General features: G+C 40.0%; 1 protein-coding gene across 1 annotated transcript; it reads left to right on the top strand.

Moving 5' to 3' along the window:
* The first annotated feature begins 410 nt into the window (after positions 1-410).
* LOC116747148 (melanoma antigen preferentially expressed in tumors-like) lies at positions 411-3,090 on the top strand. The gene is made up of 3 exons (XM_032618947.1): positions 411-700; positions 1,416-1,742; positions 2,577-3,090. Exons 1-3 carry the CDS (start codon positions 411-413, stop codon positions 3,088-3,090), a joined length of 1,131 nt encoding a protein of 376 aa, XP_032474838.1.
* Positions 3,091-22,493: the final 19,403 nt, after the last annotated feature.

The raw sequence follows: 22,493 nt of genomic DNA, 5'->3' as shown, positions 1-22,493 counted from the left end.
GGAGTTGTTCCACATGTAGATGTATTTCTGATGTATTTGTGGGCAGGAAGGTGATCTCCACTTCTTACTCTTCTGCCATCTTGAAGCTCCTCAGGAGGAAATAATTTGAGGAAGGCAGCTAGGTGGTCAGCATTGTCTTCTGCTAATTTACCTCTGATTTCTAATGGCATTTTATCTCATGGAAGTGTGTGTCTGTGTGTATGTGTGTGTGTGTGTGTGCATGTGTGTGTGCACACAAGTCCATTTTCATTCTATTCCTATAGTAGTGGTCACTTGAGTTGGCCCTATGGTTCACCACATACTTATTCAATAAATATTTTGTCCACAGCTAACCCTGGAAGCAAACAAGTGACTATAGATACCTTCTCAGGATTTCTAAAAATTCTCCACTCTGAAACAGGTTTTCGAAGATGGACCAAAAGACCACAGTCACCCTCCTTGAGCTTGCTGCAAAGAGTCTGCTGAATAATGAGCCTGCAGCTATCCATGCCCTGGACGAAATCCCAAGAGACCTCTTTGTTCCATTGTTCAACGCTGCCTTCTCCAGTGGGCATAAGACGATCCTAAAGGCAATGGTGATGGTTTGGCCTTTTCGCTGTCTCCATATTGGGTCATTGAACACACGGGAATCATACTATGACATCTTGGAAGCCATGATTGATGGTCTGCAGATCCTCCCTGCCCAGAACTCTTCCTCTTGGTAAGACTATGACGAGTAGAGACACTGGGAGTCAGCAGGAGTGTATGCTGTAGCCTGGGGCAGGGGAATACCTAACGGTCTCCCAACAGTAGCCAGTGGTGAATACTGCAGTCTTTGCAGAGCTGTCGGTCCTTGGGGACTCTATTGCCTTATAGAGTTGATTATAGAATAGAGGTGTTTGAGGATACTATGAATGGATTTGAGTGCAATTACACAGAAGTGGAATATGGGCATTGAGACAGGGAAAGACCGGAGGTGAAGGAGGGGGTGGGGAAAGGATGAAAGACGCTGCATTTGTGTGGAAAGAACTTCTTGGTGAATGGCAATGAAGTGAAAACCAGGGTTAAAGTGTTCTGTCCCTGCTTCTCATCATTGATCTTGCTGGGTTATATTAAAATCAGCTATCTCTCATGTGTTCTGTCTCTTCCTTTCCTTACAGGGGGCCCAAACTGAGGATCCTAGATTTAAGGCGTGATCTGGTCTGTAAGACAATATGCTCTGAGATTGGGACCGCATTCCCTTTCTGTTTTAAGTCATGCATTTACTCTCAGCACTCTATCCTTAAGATAGAAGGAGCTCAGCATAGAGTCAGGTGCCTTGGGATTGGTAATTCCGGGTCTGAGCCTCAGTCAGCTCAGGAACCCATGGAATTACTAGTGGATATTTCCCTCAATAGTACCTTGAGAACAGAGCAATTCCTCTCTTTCCTTTGTAGTAAGATTCAGCAGAATGTTGGGTCCTTGCACGTCTGCTGCAGAGATTTGCAAATCGATAGAATGTCTGGGCACAAAAGTATCCTGCAGTTTCTGGATCTGGGGTGCATTGAGAACCTGGAAATTGATCAGGCTAATCTGAGTGAAGTCGTCACCCTTTTGGCTCAGGTGATCCACCTGAACAGCCTTACTCTGTGTAACATCCCCTTTAAAACTTATAATAGAAGGAACTTCAGATCTTTTCTCCTCTGCCTTGGTCGGCTGGACAATCTCCAGGAGCTCAGCTTGTCTTTCTTCTGCCTCACAGATCAACTGCACAAACTGCTCAGGTGAGGGGGTGGGGAGGAACCTGGGTTCCCTGATCACCCCATTGTTAACACAGAAGAGACCATGCTTGGATCTTCATATGCTCCTTGTAACCCATTTCTCTCTTTGCCTCAGCATAGGCACTGCTGGGAGTTTGAACATAGCCGGGGGAGAGAGGGGTACCTTATGTTGAGCAGCAGATGAGGTTAGAAAAGGAAGCTGTGCTCGTTCATTCATTCATTCATTCAGCGACCGTGGGCAGATCCTAAAAGAAGTCTGTAAATATATTGGTGAAAAAGACTCAGTCCTTCTCCTGTTGGGCTTTACAGCTCTCTAGAGAGGAAGGGGAGGCATTCAGATGGAGAAGCATTAAGCTATAGGACTAATGCACATGCCCATGGATGGGCCCCAATAGTTAACACTGCCAGATAATTTTGCTCCTGTATTTTCCCCCATGCTTACACCCTGAATGGAGAGCTTGTCATCTGGGTACTAGTCAAAGGAAACCCTCAGTTGGCTGCTTTCCCAGACCCATCCTCGCCAAATAAGTGAATCAGATCCAACACTGATTATGTCGTATATACTAAGTGCATGCAATTTCTTCACTTAATCTTTCCCGCAGTTCTGTATAATAATGACTGCTGTGCACGTTTTCAAGATTAAAACCCTGTACCTCAGAGTGGTAAAGTAACTTTCTCAGGGTCACAAATCTATAAAGTCTGATCCCAAAGTCCACATTGTTAACCACTTATTGCAAACCATGAACACAGTAGTTTATTCTAGAGCCTTAGGTACCTAAAATTTGGGGCTTATTGCTCTCATTCTTCTGAAATAACCTTACATTTTTCTCTCTATAGAGTTGTGCCACCTCAGTTGGATTCACTGTATCTGCCTTACTGTCACCTTTCTCACAGAGATGTCACTGTCCTGTCCCAGAGCTCTCAGGCCACCCACCTAAGGGAACTGAGTCTCAGTAACAACCACATCTTCTCAGAGGTTTATGAGCCCTTCCAGACTCTGCTGGAGAAGGTCTCAAGCACCTTGCAACATCTGGAGATAAACAATTGTATGATAACTGATTCTACTCTCTCTGCCGTCCTCCCAGCCCTGAGCCACTGTACCCACCTCCATGTCCTTAGCTTTGCCTTCAATCCCATTACAATGCCTGTGCTCAAGAGCCTTCTGCAGCACTTGACATCCTTGATGAAGCTGAAGTATGTGATTTATCCTGTCCCTGTCCATTGCTACGAGGAATGGACTTTTCATGACAGTTTGGACCGACAGAAACTTGCTGAAGTTCAGGCTCAGTTGGAGGCGATGCTGCACGGGGCACAGCGGACCGACATGAAATGGGTCAGTTGTTCAGAGTGATTTCCACAGCACAGGGAGGTGTTTCAACACTGATGTGTGGCCATGAAAGCGGTCACTTTTTTTTTTTTTTTTTGCCTGAAACCCAAGTTTGTAGAGACACATATATAAAGTTCTACTGTTCTAGGAAACTGGGGTTAGGAACGCTGGATATGTGAACTGATCTCTATAAAAGAGGAACTTTAAAAAGGAAATAGAGGAATTTGAAATGTCCACTGGCTCTCTTGCCCACTGCCTTCTACATTTTCTGGTTACTATCCACAGTGTTGGGTATGTGACGTAAGCTGACCCAGTCATGGTACATCATTTCCTTATCCACACTGATTGGTTCACTTATCCATTTATGGGCACTTGACACAAGTCAGATAAATTGAAACTCTTCCTAGAGGTGGTAGTTGTTGAATAATTTTACCTTCTAGGGACCTGCAAACTTCTTGTGTTTCTGATTACCTCAGGTGGCTTATGAGAAACCGTATGCAACTAAAAGGAAACAAACTATGCCCACTACCTACTGGTATCTTCATCAGCATATTGCTGCCTGATTTCCCAGGTCTCAGACCCCTGGCTCAGTTATTCCTTATTCCACACACATTCACCAAGTATCTGTTATGATTTAGGTACTTTTCCAGGTGCTAAGAAAGATAAAGTCCCTGATGTCACTCAGAGTGTAGACATTCCTATGATTTATCAGTTTCTCTACTCTTTCTTGGAAGACTTGGGAAATTATTTTTTCCCCCATAACACAGTATTTTTCTCACTTTTTCCCCTCACATAGTCTGCTCAAATGATATTGGCCTTTTTATGCTGTTGGGTAGCTTCTCAGGCCTCAGGTCATGGCTTAAATGCTACCTCCTCAGATAGGTTTTCTCTTACTTCCCCATTTAAGTAGATTTATTCTGCGGCTGCTTTTGCTTAAGGTACCACGTATATTTCCTTCATGGTACACATTGTTGCATATGTATTTGCTCCCTCTGCCCCTCCACTAGAGTTGCACTGCTCAGTATGGTGCCCACTAACCATATGTGGCTTCTGAACTCTAGAAATTTGGCTAATCTCAAATGTGATGTACCCTAGGTGTTGAATGCACTCTGTGTATCCAAGAGTTAGTAAGAAACAAAGGATGTAGAATAACTAATTGATAATTTACATGTATTATTTACATGATGAAATGATAACATACTCCATATCAAAGACAGTAAAGATAAAAGAATGTAAATTAAATTCTTTATATACTTACGTGTTAGAATGATAGCATTGTATTTCAAAGACTTAGTAAGAAAAATGTTATAATAAGTACGTGTTTATATGTTTACATATCAACCTGATAAAACATTGCATTCCAAAGACTAATTGAGAGAAAATAAAGTTAATTAATAGGTTGTTCCTACTGTTTATATGTTGAAATGGTAACATAGAAAATGTCAACGATAACAGAAAATAATGGAAAAAATAATTAGTATTTTGTGTATAGTGTTTCCTTGTTGAAATGAAAACAGATTGTAGTTTAAAGACTTAGTAAGAAAGAAGAATGTAAAAGTAATGAATGTTGTTTACATTGTTTCCTTGTTGAAATGATAACACACACATTTTAAAGACTCAGTAAAAAATTTTTTACAATTATTTTTTCTTATTGCTTACATGTTGAAGTGATAAACTGCATTTCAAAAACAGAGAAAATAATGTAAAACTTAATTAATAATTAATAAAAATAGTTAATAACTTGTTGTTACCTCCATTTTGCTACTGCATTTCTGACTTAGAAAGATAAACGTGTTAAATGAATTGTATATGTTGTTGCTTTGTTGAAATGATAACACATGGCATTTCAAAGACATCATAAAATAAGAATGCAACAAGGCCACCAATACCCTGACACCAAAGCCAGACAAAGACACTACAGAAAAAGGAAATGAGAGGGCAATATCTTCAATTAATACAAATGAAAAGGTCCTGGACAAAATATTAGCAAAACAAATCCAACAATATATCAAAAGGACCATACACCATAAATCACGTAGGATTTACTCCAGGGTCACAAGGATGATTCAACATTTGCAAATCAATCAGTGTGAGACACCACATCAACAAAATGAAAGATAAAAATCACATGATTATCTCAATAGACGCAGGAAACTATTTTGACACAATTGAACATCCATTCATGACAACAACTCTCAACAAAGTGTGTATAGAGGGAACATGTCCCAACATGATAAGGGCATTTATGACAAACCCACAGCCAACATCATAGTGAATGGCGAAAAGCTGAAAGACTTTCCACTAAATTCAGGAACAAGGTAAGGATGCCCACTCTCACCACTTATATTTAACATAGTATTGGAAGTCCTAACCACAGCAATCAGATGAAAAAAGAAATAAAAGTTACCCACACTGGAAAGGACAAGGTAAAACCGTTACTCTTTGCGGATGACATGATACTTTTTATAGAAAGTTCTAAAGCCTCCACCCAAAAACTATTAGAACTAATGAATGAATTAAGCAAACGTTCAGGATCCAAGATTAACATACAGAAATCTGTTGCATTTCTATACACTAATAATGAAATATCACAAAATGAAAGTTTTTCTTTTTCATTTTTATTGGAGTATAATTGCTTTACAATGGTGTGTTACTTTCTGCTTTCTAACAAAGTGAATCCGTTATACATGTGTTCCCATATCTCTTCCCTCTTGCGTCTCCCTCCCTCCCACCCTCCCTATCCCACCCTTCTAGGTGGTCACCAGGCACCGAGCTAATCTCCCTGTGCTATGTGGCTGCTTCCCACCAGCTATCTGTTTTATGTTTGGTAGTATATATATGTCCACGCCACTCTCTCGCTTTGTCACAGTTTACCCTTCCCCCTCCCCATATCTTCAAGTCTAAACTCAGTTTAAAATCACATTGAAAAGAATAAAACACCTAGGAGTAAACCTAACCAGGGACGTGAAAGCCCTATCTGAAAACTATGAAACACTGATGCAGGAAACTGAAGATGAACAAAGAAATGGAAAGATATCCCATGCTGTTGGATTGGAAGAATGAATATTGTTAAAATGTCCATACTTCCCAAAGTAATCTACAGATTTAATGCAATCACTATCATATACCCATGCCATTTTTCACAGAACTAGAACCAAGAATCCAAAAATTCATATGGAACCACAAAAGACCCCAAATTGCCAAAGCAATCTTGAGGAAAAAAAGGAATGAAGCTGGAGGTATAACCCTCCCAGACTTCGGACTATGAAACAAAGCTAATCAAAACAGCATGGGCCTGGCGCAAAAACAGACACATCGATCAATGGAATAGAATAGACAGTCCAGAAATAAACCCATGCACGTATGGTCAATTAATCTACAGAAAAGGAGGCAAGAATATACAATGGAGAAAAGGCAGTTTCTTCAATCAGTGGTGTTGGGAAAACTGGTCATCTACATGTGAAACAAAGATTAGAACATTCCTTCACACCATACACAAAAACAAAACGGTTTAAACAGCTAAATGCAAGACCTCAAAACATAAAACTCCTAGAAGAGAACAGAAGCAGAACACTCTTTGATAAAAATCATACCAATATTCCTTTGGATAAATCTCCTAAAGCAAAAGGAATAAAAACAAAAATAATCTAATGAGACCTAATTAAACTTAAAAGGATTTGCACAGGAAAGGAAACCATCAACAAAAATGAAAAGAAAACCCAAGGATTGGGATAAAATATTTGCAAATGATGTGACCAACAAGGGGTTAATATCCAAAATATATAAACAGCTCATAGAACTCAATATCAAAACGACAAACAGCCCAATGATAAATGGGCAGAAGACCTGAATAGACATTTTTCCAAAGAAGATGTACACGTGGTTAACAGGCACATGAAAAGATGCTCAGCATCGCTAATATTTAGAGAAATGCAAATCACAACAACAATGACATATCATCTCGCACCTGTCAGAATGACAATCATCAAAAAGTCTACAAATAACAAATATTGGAGAGGGTGTGGAGAAAAGGGAATCTTTGTATGCTGTTGGTGGGAATGTAAATTGGTGCAGCCACTATGGAAAACAATATGGAGCTCCCTTAAAAACTAAAAATAAAACTACCATATGATCCAGCAATTCCACTCCTGGATACATTTACAGAAAAATAACAAAAGCATTGATTTGAAAACATACACACACGCCAAGGTTCATAGCAACACTATTTACAATAACAAAGATATGGAAGCAACCCAAGTGCCCATCAACAGACAAATTGATAGAAAAATATGGTATATATACACACACAATGGAATATTACTCAGCCATAAAAATAATGAAATTCTGCTATTTGCTGCAATATGGATGGACTTAGACAATATTATGCTTAGTGAAATGTCAGATATAGAAAGACAAATACTGTACGATACCACTTGTATGTGGAATCTAAAAAATAATACAAGTGAAAGCATATGCACAATGGAAGCAGACTCGCAGATATAGAAAACAAATTTTTGGTTACCAAAAGGGAGAGGGAAGGTCGGAGGGACAAATCAAATTAGGGGCATGGGATTAAGAGATACAACTACTATGTATAAAATGGGAAAGCAACAATGATATACTGTATAGCACAGGGAATTATAGGCATTATCTGATAATAAATTGTAGTGGAGTATAACCTGAAAAAATGCTGGATCACTCTGCTGTACACCTAAAACTAATATAATATTGTAAATCAACTATATTTCAATTAAAAGAAGAGAAAGTATGCAAAATTACTTAATAATTTGTTCATATTGCTTACATTTTGAGATAATGCACTGCATTTCAAAGACTTACAAAAAAAAAGAAAACTAAAATTAATTAAACATGGTGGTTAGCACCATGCTTACATAAAACATCTTTAGTTATGCCAGTCTGCTTTAAGATGATAACAGCTTAACTTTGATCATATGCAAAATCGCTACACTTTTACCTCTTCCCACCTCATTTTATGTTATTGTTGTCCCAGTTTGTATCTTTTATATTGTGAGCACTAATGAATTAGTGCAACTGCATTTATTTTTAATACTTTTGTCTTTCTGTTTTTATACTAAATTTAAAAGTGTTTTATCCACCACCATTACAATGTTGGAGTGTTCTGAATTTGACTATATGCTTACTTTTACATATGAGTTATATGCCTTCGTAGGTTTTCATGTTGTAAATTTTTTGTTTCCACTCAAAGAACTCCCTTTAGCATTTTTGTAAGGCAGGTTGAGTGGTGAATAGCTCCCTCAGCTTTTGCTTGTCTGGGAATGTCATCATTTATCTTTCATTTCTGAAGGATGGCTTTTCTGAATAGAGTATTCTTGGTTGTCGGTTGTTTTCTTTCAGCACTTTGAATGTATCATCCCACTCTCTCCTGGACTGCAAGATTTCTTTTCAGAAATCTCCTGATAGCCTTATGCTGTTCCCTTGTATATGACAAGTGGCATTTCTCTCACAGACTTAACAATTCTCTCCTTGAAAAGGGGACCCTCTTACACTGTTGGTGGGAATGTAAATTGATACAGCCACTATGGAGAACAGTATGGAGGTTCCTTAAAAAACTAAAAATAGAACTACCATATGACCCAGCAACTCCACACCTGGGCATATACCCTGAGAAAACCATAATTCAAAAAGTACATGTACCCCAATGTTCATTGCAGCACTATTTACAATAGCCAGGACATGGAAGCAACCTAAATGTCCATCAACAGAGGAATGGATAAAGAAGGTGTGGTACACATATACAATGGAACATTACTCAGACATAAAAAGGAACGGAATTGTGCCATTTGCACAGATGTGGATGGAGCTAGAGACTGTCATACAGAGTGAAGTAATTCAGAAAGAGAAAAACATATCATGATATGTACCTTATATGTGGAACCTAGAAAAATGATACAGATGAACTTATTTGCAAAGCAGAAATAGAGACACGGATGTAGAGGACAGACATATGGACACCAGGGTGGGAAGGGGTGGGTTGAATTGGGAGATTGGGATTGACATATATACACTACTATATATAAAATAGATAATGAATGAGAACCTACTGTATAGCACAGGGAACTCTACTCAATGCTCTGTGGTGAACAAAACGGGAAGGACATCCACAAGAGAGGGGATATATGTAAAAATCAGGGGATAAGGCTAACCACCAGCTTAATCAAGTTATAGAACACATACTACATTCCCTAAAGGTTCCCAGTTAATCTCTTCTTCTTCCTCTGGTCCCATGCAAACTTTGATCTGCTTTCCATTTCCATATATTAGCTTTTCCTGCTCTAGAATTCAGTATAAATGGAATCACACATCCTGTACTCCTTTGTGTCTGGCTTCTTTAACTTAGCATAATTTTTTTTTCTTGAGATCCACCCGTGTTCTTGCCTTTTTATTGCTGGGTAATATACCATTGTATTGATTTGTTTACCTTTAATGTTGTTTTAATCAAGTTTCAGGAGGAAGTGAAATTCCAACCTCGTGTTCAATCAGCCATCTTCCTGGTCAGTGTTCTTTTCTTTTACAGTGGATATAATTTCAACCTTTACCACTCCGTTATCTCCCTAGAGAAATACTATCTTTAGGTCTTTTCCAGCCTTTTCTCTTTTTCCTGTCCCTCAGTACCAATCACTCCATGTGTTGCGTTTGTTCTGTCCCTTCCATGCTTACCCTGTGTTGTGACTGTCTCCTGAAGGGAAGACTTCACTGTCGAGTCAGCCCTGCGCTCCTGGGTGCTTGGCTTTAACCCATACCTGGCTCTGGGCTCATCAGTGGTTTAGCCTTCCTCCCTGACCCTAGCACTGGGGGCCCCTGCCTTACCGCTGTGTTTTCCCATTCCCTCCCTCCCTCGCTCGCTCCCTCCCTCCCTCGTTCCTTCCCTTCCTTCTTTCCTTCCTTGAAGGAGAGCATTCTCCATTTATTACATGGGAATTCTTATTTCATACTTTCCAGCACAGTTATGTATTTACTCTGATTGGAATATTCTATGTATTCATTATTGGAATGTTATTTTTCCAAAACCACAATTATAAGATTTTTAAACTAAATATTGTAAAATACTTGCACCCTCATCATTTAAATTGTTCAGGCAGTTCTCAACATTGTTTACACACTAGAGTCACTTGGAAAGATTGAAAAAATCACTAGCACCAGCCTACATGCACAACAATTAAAACAGAGTTGGGGGCAGACCCAAGCAATCATATTTTTAAAACTCTTCATGTGATTGCAGTGTGCAACCAAGGTTGAAAACCACTATGTTAAAAGGCATCAGCTTTGGGGCTATGCTTGGCAGAAGACCTTAGGAATGCCTGCCACCTCACTTTGCTGACTTTCCACTCAGTGCTCTCTTTGGGGACCTAGTGATTCCATTAGCTTACAGTGGGGATTGGTAAACTGTGGTCCACGAGCCTGTTTCTGTATGACCTGCAAGCTAAGAATGTTTTTCCATAGTCAAATGGTTAAAAAAAATCCAGAGAAGAATCGTATTTCCCAGCATGTGAAAAGTATTTGAAATACACATGTCCCTGCCCGTATATAAAGTTTTATAGGAAGACAGCCATGCTGTGTCTGTGGCAGCTTTTGTTCTACAGTGCAGATCTGAGTAGCTCCATCGGAAACTGAAAGGCCTGCAAAGCCTCAAATATTGGTCATCTGGGCCTTTCCAGGGAAAGTTTTTTGAGCTCTGGCTTAAGAGCATGTGTCCTTAAAGCAAATGCACAGTAACAGCAGTAAATGGCTGATGGTCCCTTTGGCTAAGCCTGGGAAGAAAATTTACTGTCGTTACTTGCGACTTCACTGTAGGGTCCTTCCTTAGTAGTCCACTCATTCATCGTGTTCTGGGTCAAGTGTGAGAATTGAGTAAGGGACTACCATTCGCCATCACGATAGCTCGAGTCACCAGATCTAGAGCTTGATTTATTTATTTTTATATTCTTATATTTTATTATAAATAAATACTTATTTATATTTATTTTTATACTGATCAAATGCAACTTTGGAGTATGTTCAGATATTTCAAGATCCAAGGGATCTGTTGATCAATTAGCCACCTTCAACGATTGCTGTAGGTCAAACCAATGTGACTACCCTTCCAGCCTTGCTGCTTATTAAGGTAAACAGCACTCACCTTGAGGCAGGAGGTTAAGTGCTCCTACTGGGCCTGCAGCTCCAGGACCACAACATCCCCACTGAAATGAGGGGATCTCCCATCTCATCTGTGGCCTACCCAAGTCAGCCACTTCAGAACACTTCGAAGATGAAGATGCCCTCCGCACTAATGTGTTTCTCAGTGCTGTGGGGAAGGGAGCGTCCTCTGAGTCCCTAACAGCATCTGTTTGATCCACCGACACATTGACTTCAAAGGCATTTCATTCAAGTGACCACAGGCGACAACTCCTGCAACTGTTTCACCATTGTGTGCCGTGGAACACCAATATTTCATCCTCTAATGTCACTTGGATCCTTACTGTCTTCAGATCCACCTAAGCCAAATAACTTTCCTCAGATTCCCACTTCCTTCAGGGCCCTTGGCTTGCAACCACTTTTGGTGTCAAGTACTCTTTCAATCAAAGTTCCCACTTGCCTATGCCAGCTATTCGTTCTAATAGCTATTTTATAAAAATAAGACACTGTTAATAAAATATATTCCATAGCTGACAAAAACTCTGTGAGGGCCAGAAAAGCCAGCTTGGATGCTATGCATCCAGGGGAAGTCCACTCATGCTTTGGGACTGCTATAGCTGAAACACCACTGCTGCCTGTGTGCTAACTGACATGTATGCATTCCAGGCACTCTGCTGTGACTGCTCCATAAGAACCAGAGATCTCTCCCATCATACACAGTTGACCACGTCACTGAGCCATACGTGGCTCCCATGTCATTCAGTTACGCCTCCAAGTCTCAGGATGGTGCATATGCTTGATACCACCGATATCCCATTTAGAACCCGAGCTGTAAGGGGTTCTGGTTAATGTGTACACACACATACACACACACACACACACACACACACAGGTTTCATGTTTTTAGCTTTTTGATCACTAAAGAACAGGAAAGCTCATGAGTGTTCATGTATGTCAGAAGAGTTGCCAATGGAATCCGATTCATAGTTGATTTTATAGAACGTTATAATTTTTGCTTCTGTAAATGGTATATTCCGAATGAAAATGGTACTCTCTATTTGTTACAATTATTTTGTGTATATTAGTCTTATACTCAATGAACTTACTAATCTCTATCATTAATCTTAGTTTCCTTAGCCTCTCTTGAATTTACATGAAGGTAACTATGTTATCTTGACAGCTTTATTTTCCCTTGTACACATTTATTAATTCACATGTGTATAGATGCATATGTACATTCTGGCTCACTGTACTCCCTAGGAGATGTAGTATGATGCTAAAACAAAGTGGTCATGTAAGTCATCTTTATCTCTCTTCTGATTTTAAAGGGAATGCTTCCAACGTTTCGCTATTAAGTATGATGTTTGATGTAGTTTACCCTATTTTTAATATTTGTTGTCAGTCTAAAGAAACATCTTTCTATTTATGAATTGCTGAGAATTCCTGTTATTGTCAGTTTTACTGCTGATTGGTTGTTTCAATTTTTGTAGGCCTTTTTTTACTGAATAGTTTGTGATAATCCTCCTTCCTTTATTTCACTAATGGGCTAAATTAACTTCACAGATCTCCTAATGTTAAACCAATGTGGCATGCTTGGGATTAAACACGACTTTGTCATACTGTGTTTCCTGTCTTAGCCGTGGCAGGATTTAGCTTGCTGTTAATTTATGTATACGTTTTGCATTTGTGTAACTAACTGAGATTGGCTAATAATTTTGCCTTCTCGTGTATTCTTTGTCAAGAATACATTTAATAATATTAAGATTTTCTGTTTCTTTCGCATGGAAAATCGTGTTTTTCTCTGGGATTGATCTGTTTTCTCTAAATTTTAAATTTATCAGCATATCTTTTCCATAACACTGTTGTATCTTTTGAATCTTTGCTGAAACTGAAAGTGTGGTAGCTTTTCTCATTTCACAGTGGCTTCTCCGTGCCATATCTCTAATTTTCTTGACTCTTGTTGCCAGATGTTTCCTTATTATCTCATCTCTCTAAAGTGCTTTCAGCTAGCATTTTGTTGTTGTTGTTGAACTCTGTCATATCTGTTATCAGTTCCATTAATTTCTGTTCTTATTTTTATTATTTTTCCTTGAGAAGAGTGGAAAGACATGAGATTAATTTTTATAAAGTAAATGAACAGGCTTTTCATCTACCACCATGCTTTATTTTCTAATTTTTATGTTTGAATATAATGAACACTCAAATATCCAATCCGTTCATCTGTATGGAAGAGGCCCGCAGCTTTGCAGTGCTGCCACTGCCACCACGTGTATTCAGTTCCACTGTTGGCACATCAGATGATTAAGGAAGAGGGAACTGGAGCACTGAAGTAATAGGATCTCTACTATAAGTACAGCTGACCCTGGAACAACAGGGTTTGAACTGTGTGGATCTGCTTATATGTGCATTTTTTTTCAACAAAGATATAAAAAATACACGTGTAGAACATCGTGTAGAAGACAAGTATTGAAGTGACTAGCCTATCCTTACACAGGCATAAGGTGAGTGATATTTAATAAAAAATTAATGACGTGTTAGTTTTCTCACTGTTTTATAACTTTGCTTTCAAAGAATTACATACCTGTACAGTACGTCTCTCTGTCTCTCTGTTCTCTGTCTCATAATTGGATAAACTACGTATCAGCCTATCATCACCACAGGTATGTGTTTTTTTTAGTAAAACAATGTTTCCAATGCTGTATTATGAAGATGACTGTGATACTGTATGCCATAAAAGTTTTATAATGATTCATTCATTAGTGTATGGTCTAGGCTTGCATGAAGAAATGGTATCTATCCCAGTAGACAACCATAAAGCAATCATATTGCTGCTTCTTCGTTATCAGTGCACGAATCCTTATACCTGTAAAAAAATATGAATTCCTTTTTCACCCGATCTTTCTACTTTTGGTGTCTAGTGTTAGTAGTACATATAACATCTAGAAGGTTTTGTATCATATAAGACAGTATTGATGTGTGTACTGACGGACAGACGATTCATTTTGTAAGCAGATGATGCAAACTTACGGTATCAATAAATACAGCACAGTACTGTGAATGTATTTTCTCTTCCTTATGATTTTCTTAATAACATTTTCTTTCCTCTGGCTTACTTTATTGCAAGAATACACTATATAACACATATAACACACAAAATATGTGTTAATCCACTGTTTATGTTATCGGGAAGGCTTCCAGTCAACAGTAGGCTATTAGTAGTTACGTTTTGGGGGGACTCAAAAGTTATCTGCAGAGTTTTGACTGTGCAGGGGGTCGGCGTCCCCAACCCCCGCGTTGTTCAGGGGTCAAGGGTATACACGTGTTTTATTTAAGAGAATAGCATACAATTTAGAAAGGAGTATGTAAAGAACATCGACTTTGAAAACATACCTGTCTGGATTCAAATCCTGCTCTGTCCCGTACTGCCCATGTCACTTTACGCAAGTACTCAATCTCTCTGAATTTCAGTTGCATCATGCAGCAGTCAGTGGTCCTGTTTGCCAAGTGTTTCCATTTCTCCCCGGTTCCAGGCCCCTGGAAGAACTGTACTTCTTGCTTTATCCCCTTGGTTTGGGCGGGGCCATAAATGTGAGTAGTTCTGGCTAATGGGTTTGAGTGATATGTGAAATAATTCTGGGCCACAACATATAGTTGTTGGTGTGAGACCTCCCTCCAGGCATAGGGAGCACTGTGGGGAAGTGGAGAGAAGAAAGTGGTCCGTATAGTCTTGGGAAGTCTTCTCTACATTTTCCCCAATTATAGCAGAGCTACAATAAAGATTGCTCAACCGTTAACCTGATCCCATCATTCCTCACTCTTCCAGGTTAGAGAGAAGAATGACATATTTCACCACAAGGTTTTGTTTTTCACTGGTTGATACTGGTCAGCCATGCTGCCTCGTCACTTACTATCTTGCTTGGGTGTCCACGTGAGCATCACTTCTTAGTGATTCCCTATCTTGCTGCTGCTGGGAAGTGGCCTGTTGAGACCAGTAGTTGTGTCTCCTTCAGTAAATACCCCGGCATCTTGCTTTTCTTTGTAAAGTGTTCACTTGATCAATGTTCTCTGAAATTAAGAACAACACATCAATGGGCCCAATACCAGAAAAATTCCTGGGAAAGTTCTCATGGCTAATGAAGAAATATCACTGGCTTTATAATCTACAGAGAAATGTATCAGAGTGCTAAAAAAGGCTTAGAAACTTCACTGTTTCTGCTTCTCAGGAAATGGGAGGTGGGCAGCATTCACAGCCAAGAAGAAAACAAGCACAGAGGAAAGGGTCTGGACCCAGGGTTTAGTCTGTGATGTTAGTCCCTGCTCTGCTTGGATCAGGTTATGTGACCTGGGACAAGTGGCTTTTCATCTCTAACTCTCTCTTCTCTGCTCGGCTCTAGGGACACAATAAAACCTACCCTGAAATTTACCCTGGTGTGATGGTTCAAGGGTCAAAGGTGACCTCCCTGCCTGACGGAAGAATTAGAGATATGAAGGATAGGTCCAATGAAAAGATCCAGAATGGAGCCTGGAGAGACATAACATGGAGAATACCAAAAGCGAGGGGGAGATAATTAAAGGTGATGCAGTGAACATACCTAACACATGGTTAATGTGAGTCCCGGAAAGAACGGGAACAGTGGAGAAGTGGTACTTGAAGAGATCTTGGTTGAGAAGTTTCCAAAAGTAACAAGATATCGACTCAGTGTAACAGTGTTATTGTAATAAGAGAAAAAGTATGCTTTAAGGAAAAACAGTCCTAAAATATGCATTATTTCATCATCATGTAAGAAAAACTCGGAAAATATGTGACCAGAAGACTCAAACTCAAAGAAATGTTACAGGCTCTTCTTTGGGCAGAAGAAATATCTTCCCAGGTGGAGGCACGTAGATACAGGAAAGAAAGTCTAATGACATTTGTGAATATGTAGGCAAATTTAAATGAGTGTTGACTATATAACACAATGATAGTAATTTCTTCTGGGGATTTAAATATATAGAGAAGGAAAATGCATGACAATAAATTTGGAGGGTATATGGAATCAAAGTGTCTCAAGGTCCCCTAATTGTCTGAGGAGTTTTAAAGAACTAATTAGCTAACATTAGACTGAAAGGGCAAAAATGTACATTGTAATCTGAAGGGTAAACACTACAAGAATGGCAAAAGAATGTTTACCTAGCCACATGAGGTAACAATTTAATAGTTATAAAATGTTAATCATTTCAAAGGAGAGGAAAGGCAAAAGAACTGAGAAGGGGCAAAAATAAACATACAATAAGATAGTATATATAAACCAAATTACATCTACTTTTACATTAAAAATTTCAGATTAGTATTCCAAATAGAAAGACAGCTATTATCAGACTGGACAAGAAACCTTCCATCAAATGCTCCTGAAAAGAGACACATGCAAATTTTAATCATCTAGAAAAGTTGAAAATAAAAAAAATGGCAAAATGTATACCTTTTCCACAGTAACCTACAGAAAGCTTGTATAACCCTATTAGTAAAAGAAAAGGTACACTTTAAAGAAAAAAGCATCACTAGAGAAAGAAGATTTCTTTGTGATAACAGGTTCAATGCAATAAGGAGATATTAATATAAAATTCTAAATTTGTATGCATGTCCTAAAATAGAGCCAAAATATGCAAAGCAAAATCTAACAGAAATAGAGCATGGTCAAATTCACAGTCACAGTGGGAAATTTTAACACAGCTCACTGAGTGATGCACAAAATGGCAGACAAAAACCCAGCTAGAGGGAGAAGGTTTCAAAATGTTACTTAAGTTAACAAATGTATTTAATTGACATAGAACAATGCACATAACAACTACTCATCGAACATTCCAGAATAGATCATATGCTGGGCAACAAAGCGAGCCTCAGTAAGCTTCTATGGACTAATACAATTTACCCTGACTAGTTAATGTAATATTCAGTGGTAATGGTGGGTTTTCTGCCCCTCCTCCACCTCATATACATCCAAGGGATATTAGTTTACACAATCCCACGCCCCACCTAGGTGACCCTCCCTATTCTCCAAATCCTAGACCTGAGAAGATCACATGACTTGTGCCTTTTTCTCAGCCAGGGGAAATAATTCACCTCAGCCATGGCCATTTCCATAAGAGGGGAGGTTTTCCACATGGAATCAGGACGGGTGTGTCAGAGCCCACCTGGCCCATTTCCTCAAGAGAGTGGGAAATAGTGAGCCTGAGCCCTCTGCATGCCTTCTCTAAAGGGGGGTCAGCTTGTTAGGGGTCCTGTGGGTTGGGGTTAGGGAGGGAACCCAGAACCCCTCCTGCCCTGTGGGGATCTGAAGACAAGGTCTCTTGCTGACCAACTCACTCATGGGGTGGCCTGAAGGCAGTGATCTGTCACCACCCTCCTCACAGGCTGCTCGTGAAGAGAATCTGTGGGTCTGGAGCTGGAGGTTTGGAGAATATCAGGAAGGGCTTCCGAAGAAGGAGAGTGCAAGCCCCAAACCACTTTGTCAGAGCCACACAAACAAGATGGAGTCCTAACAGGAAGTCCCTTCCCCAAGGGCACAGAGGAGGAGAGCCCTGGGCGTCAGAGGAGACTTAACTTCCTGTAATTACTGCCCCCTGAGTTTGCTACCAGCCTAACACCCAGGGCACTCTCTCCAACTGTACCACCCTTGCAGAGGAGACCATCTGGAATCAGGAGGCTTAGGGGACCTTGATACTTCTGGTTTCAAACACAGGGAGCTCTGTATGCCAGACTCTGGATCAGCTACACTACACTGTGTTCCTTCGTTCTGCAAACCCAGATAACTCTGTCTGCCAGCTGTAGGCCAGGCTCTGTACTTGCTACATTGCCTCTATTCTTTCATGAATTCCTCACAAGGGGAGTCTGATATCAGAATCACCAACTTTCCAAGGTTGCTGAGGCTTACTGAGGTGCTGGAGCTTGTCTAGGGTCATTCAGATGCTACCTGGAAAAACAGACTGAAATTGAGCTCCATGGAATGGAAGATGACTTCTCCAAGCATAGGTTTACTAAATTATTGCTGTAATGTGGGAGATTGTCTTAAGTTAGTGCAAAGTAACAGAATTTTCTTAAAATAGTCAAATGGCTGGAATTAACACCAGTTCCTCCTAGAGAGATAATGAAAAAAACAAATCCAAAAAGCTAGAAACAGACCTAGAACATATAAAGGAAATAGTAAACAGAGTTTGATGGGTCACTTGAATGATAGTAGAAGAAAACAAATGTCTTTTCCTTAATATATATATATATATATATATATATATATATATATATCAATGTAGATACATGCCCCTAGTTGTCAAAGCCAGAATTGTAGCTCTGTAAGTTCCAGACCAGAGGCCTTGAGTGAAGGAGGGAGGAGCCTGGGCTCCAGTAAATCAGCCCAAAACTTCTGTAATTTTCCAGTACTTTCTGGAATTTACCACTCCTTTTCCACAATCCCTTCTTGGATCACTATCCTTCCTGAGGGAGGAAGTCCACTGAGAGAGATGAAGAAAACTCTGCACATGAGAGTGAACATTTGGGGTAAATGAAGCGTGAGACAGAAAATCATACTCCACACAGATAAACTGTCAAGTCAAAAGCTGGAATTTTTTATTTTTTACAAAACATGGGAACATTTTGATAACATGGCAAACATGTGAACTTTTTTGTCAGTTGGTTGTGTTTTTTTTTAGTTGGTTGTTATTTTCAGTTGTTTCTCTCAACAAATTTTCCTAATCACAAGATATTAAACATTAAAAAATCTATACTTAAAAATGAAATTATTCTGTACCTTCCATATATATATGATCCCCTCACCATGACTCACAGATATCAAATATATCCAATGTAAAAGGATTGGTGTATATTCTCCAAATGTGCTTTTCTTTAGGTAATGTGTATACCTAACTTAAAATATTTGTGTAGTTATGTCATTGTCAATACATACTTCTAAACTTTGTATTACATACAGTTTTCTGTAATTTGAGTTTTTCACTTAGCCTGACAGCTCCAGGTTTTCATTTCCTCAGTTAATGTGTTTGGTCATCTTTCCAGATGTTTTTGGAGAAGCATTTTGCTTTTTAGGCGAATTGTTTGTGGTCATCTTTTGTCCTTCTCTCTACTGTTTAATAAAAGTCTTTTCCGTTCTTGCACATGAGCACAAAATTTGTAATACTGTTTGAAATACTGACTTCCAGCTTTTCAATTTTTTTTTCTTTTGACAGTACAGAAATTGTGTTAGATTTTATGGATTTTAAAATTTAAAAATAATACACCTATGATAGAAAAAAATGAGTAATACGTTAAATTGCATCAAATACTGGTCCACTGGGAATTCTAGACTCAAAGCCTTGAGGGCTTCAGGACAAAATGGAAAAAAGCTTTAGACCAAATTCTACATTTGTGAATAATGGGGAAAATAATTGAATATGTGTTGGTTTATACTAGATACCATGTAAAGTGCCTCTGACCTAAAATAATTCCAAAAATGATCAGTTCCTTCCCTCCATGGAGGCTAATTTCTTGCTGCTTCTACCTGAGTCCCACACGAATCCCCCAGGACAGTTCAATCCCTGTGGCCCTATACCCAGGCCTCCAGGCTTAAGGGAGTGGATTTCATCTCCATTATCTTCAAGACCAAGACATGGGGAAGAAGGTTGTTTGAGTACGCTATCAGCATGGCCTTGACACCAGGGGAATTCAAAACTACCTATGTGGAGGAGACCTTCAAGATGGCGGAGAAGTAAGACATAGAGATAAGCTTCCTCCCCACAAATACATCAGAAATACATCTACATGGGGAACAACTCCTACAGAACACCTACTGAACACTGGCAGAAGACCTCAGACTTCCCCAAAGGCAAGAAACTCCCCACGTACCTCGGTAGGACAAAAGTAAAAAGAAAAAACAGAGACAAAAGAATAGGGACAGGACCTGCACCTCTGGGAGGAAACTGTGAAGGAGGAAAAGTTTCCACATACTAGGAAGCCCCTTCACTGGTGGAGACGGGGGTGGGGGTGGGGGGAGAAGCTTCGGAGCCACGGAGGAGAACACAGCAACAGGGGTGCAGAGGGCAAAGCAGAGAGATTCCTGAACAGAGGATTGGTGCTGACCTGCACTCACTAGCCCGAGAGGCTTGTCTGCTCACCTGCCAGGGTGGGTGAGTGCTGGGATTTGAGGCTCGGGCTTCGGAGGTCAGATCCCAGGGAGAGGACTGGGGTTGGCTGCATGAACACAGCCTGAAGGGGGCTAGTGCGCCACAGCTATCTGGGAGGGAGTCTGAGAAAATGTCTGAACCTGCCTGAGAGGCAAGAGACCATTGTTTCGGGGTGCACAAGAGAGGATTCAGAGCACGACCTAAACGACCTCCAGAGATGGGTGCGAGCCATGGCCACCAGCGTGGACTCCAGAGATGGGCATGAGACACTAAGGTTGCTGCTGCAGCAAACAAGAAGCCTGTTTGCAAGCACAGGTCACTATCCACATCCCCCTTCCAGGGAACCTGTGCAGCCTGCCACTGCCATGGTCCCTTGATCCAGGGAAAACTTCCCCAGGAGAACACACGGTGCGTCTCAGGCTGTTGCAATGTCATGCTGGCCCCTGCTGCCACAGGCTCACCCTGCATTCTGAACCCCTCCTTCATGTGTCCTTTCCTGAGTTGGCCAGAGCCCCCTAATCAGCTGCTACTTTAACCCCGTCCTGTCTGAGGGAAGAAGAGACGGCCTCAGGAGACCTACATGCAGAGGCGGACCAAATCCAAAGGTGAACCCCAGGAGCTGTGCGAACAAAGAAGAGAAAGGGAAATTTCTCCAGGCAGTCTCAGGAGCAGCAGATTAAATCACAATCAACTTGATGTACCCTGCGTCTGTGGAATACCTGAATAGATATCAAATCATCCCAAAATTGAGGCGGTAGACATTGGGAGCAACTGTAGACTTGGGGTTTGCTTTCTGCATCTAATTTGTTTCTACTTTTAAGTTTCTCTTAGCTTAGTATTTAGAGTTTATTATCATTGGTAGATTTGTTTATTGATTTTGTTGCTCTCTTCCTTTATTTATATATAGATATATTTTTTTCCTTTTTTTCTTTTTGTGACTGTGTATGTGTATGCTTCTTTGTGTGATTTTTGTCTGTATAGCTTTGCTTTTACCATTTGTCCCAGGGTTCTGTCGGTCCTAATTTTTCCTTTCTTTTTTATTACTTTATAATTTTTAAAATTTTTAATAATTTTTATTTTAATAAATTGTATTTTATTTTATTTTTCTTTCTTTCTTTTTCTCTCCCTTTTCTTCTGAGCTGTGTGGCTGACAGGGTCTTGGTGCTCCAGCCAGGTGTCAGGCCTGTGCTTCTGAGGTAGGAGAGCTGAGTTCAGGACATTGGTTCACCAGAGACCTCCCGGCTGCACGTAATATCAAATGGTGAAAGCTCTCCCAGAGACCTCAATGCTAAGACCCAGCTCTACTGAATGACCAGAAAGCTACAGTGCTGGACACTCTATGCCAAACAACTAGCAGGACAGGAACACAATCACACCCGTTAGCAGAGAGGCTGCCTAAAATCATAATAAGGTCACAGACACCCCAAAACATACCACTGGACGTGGTCCTGTCTACCAGAAAGACAAGATCCAGCCTCATCCACCAGAACACAGGCACTAGCCCCCTCCACCAGGAAGCCTCCAAAACCCACTGAATCAAACTTACCCACTGGGGGCAGACACCAAAAACAACGGGAACTACAATCCTGAAGGCTGCAAAAAGGAGACCCCAAGTACAGTAAGTTAAGCAAAATGAGAAGACACAGAAACATACAGCAGATGAAGGAGCAAGGTAAAAACCCACCAGATCTAACAAATGAAGAGGAAATAGACAGGCTACATGAAAAAGAATTCAGAGTACTGATAGGAAGGATGATCCAAAATCTTGGAAACAGAATGGAGAAAATACAAGAAATGTTTAACAAGGACCTAGAAGAACTATAGAGCAAACAAACAATGATGAACAACACAATAAATGAAATTAAAAATTTTCTAGAAGAAATCAATAGCACACTAACTGAAGCTGAAGAATGGATAAGTGACCTGGAAGATAAAATAGTGGAAATAACTACCACAGAGCAGAATAAAGAAAAAAGAATAAAAACAATTGAGGACAGTCTCAGACACCTCTGGGGCAACATTAAATGCACTAACATTCAAATTACATTCAACATTCAAATATGGGACTTCTTCTGGGTCCCAGAAGAAGAAGAGAAGATGAAAGCGACTGAGAAAATATTTGAAGA

This window comes from Phocoena sinus, chromosome X (assembly GCF_008692025.1).
Source record: "Phocoena sinus isolate mPhoSin1 chromosome X, mPhoSin1.pri, whole genome shotgun sequence".
Classification (NCBI taxonomy): Eukaryota; Metazoa; Chordata; class Mammalia; order Artiodactyla; family Phocoenidae; genus Phocoena; species Phocoena sinus.
The sequence above is the reverse complement of the archived record's forward strand: the minus strand, read 5'-3'. Positions and strand labels throughout refer to the sequence as shown.

Coding starts and splice junctions, on each gene's coding strand:
- LOC116747148 (XM_032618947.1), top strand. CDS start 411: ATGGACCAAAAGACCACAGTCACCCTCCTTGAGCTTGCTGCAAAGAGT. Junction 701..1,415: donor GCCCAGAACTCTTCCTCTTG/GTAAGACTATGA, acceptor TTTCCTTTGTAG/TAAGATTCAGCAGAATGTTG. Junction 1,743..2,576: donor CAACTGCACAAACTGCTCAG/GTGAGGGGGTGG, acceptor TTCTCTCTATAG/AGTTGTGCCACCTCAGTTGG.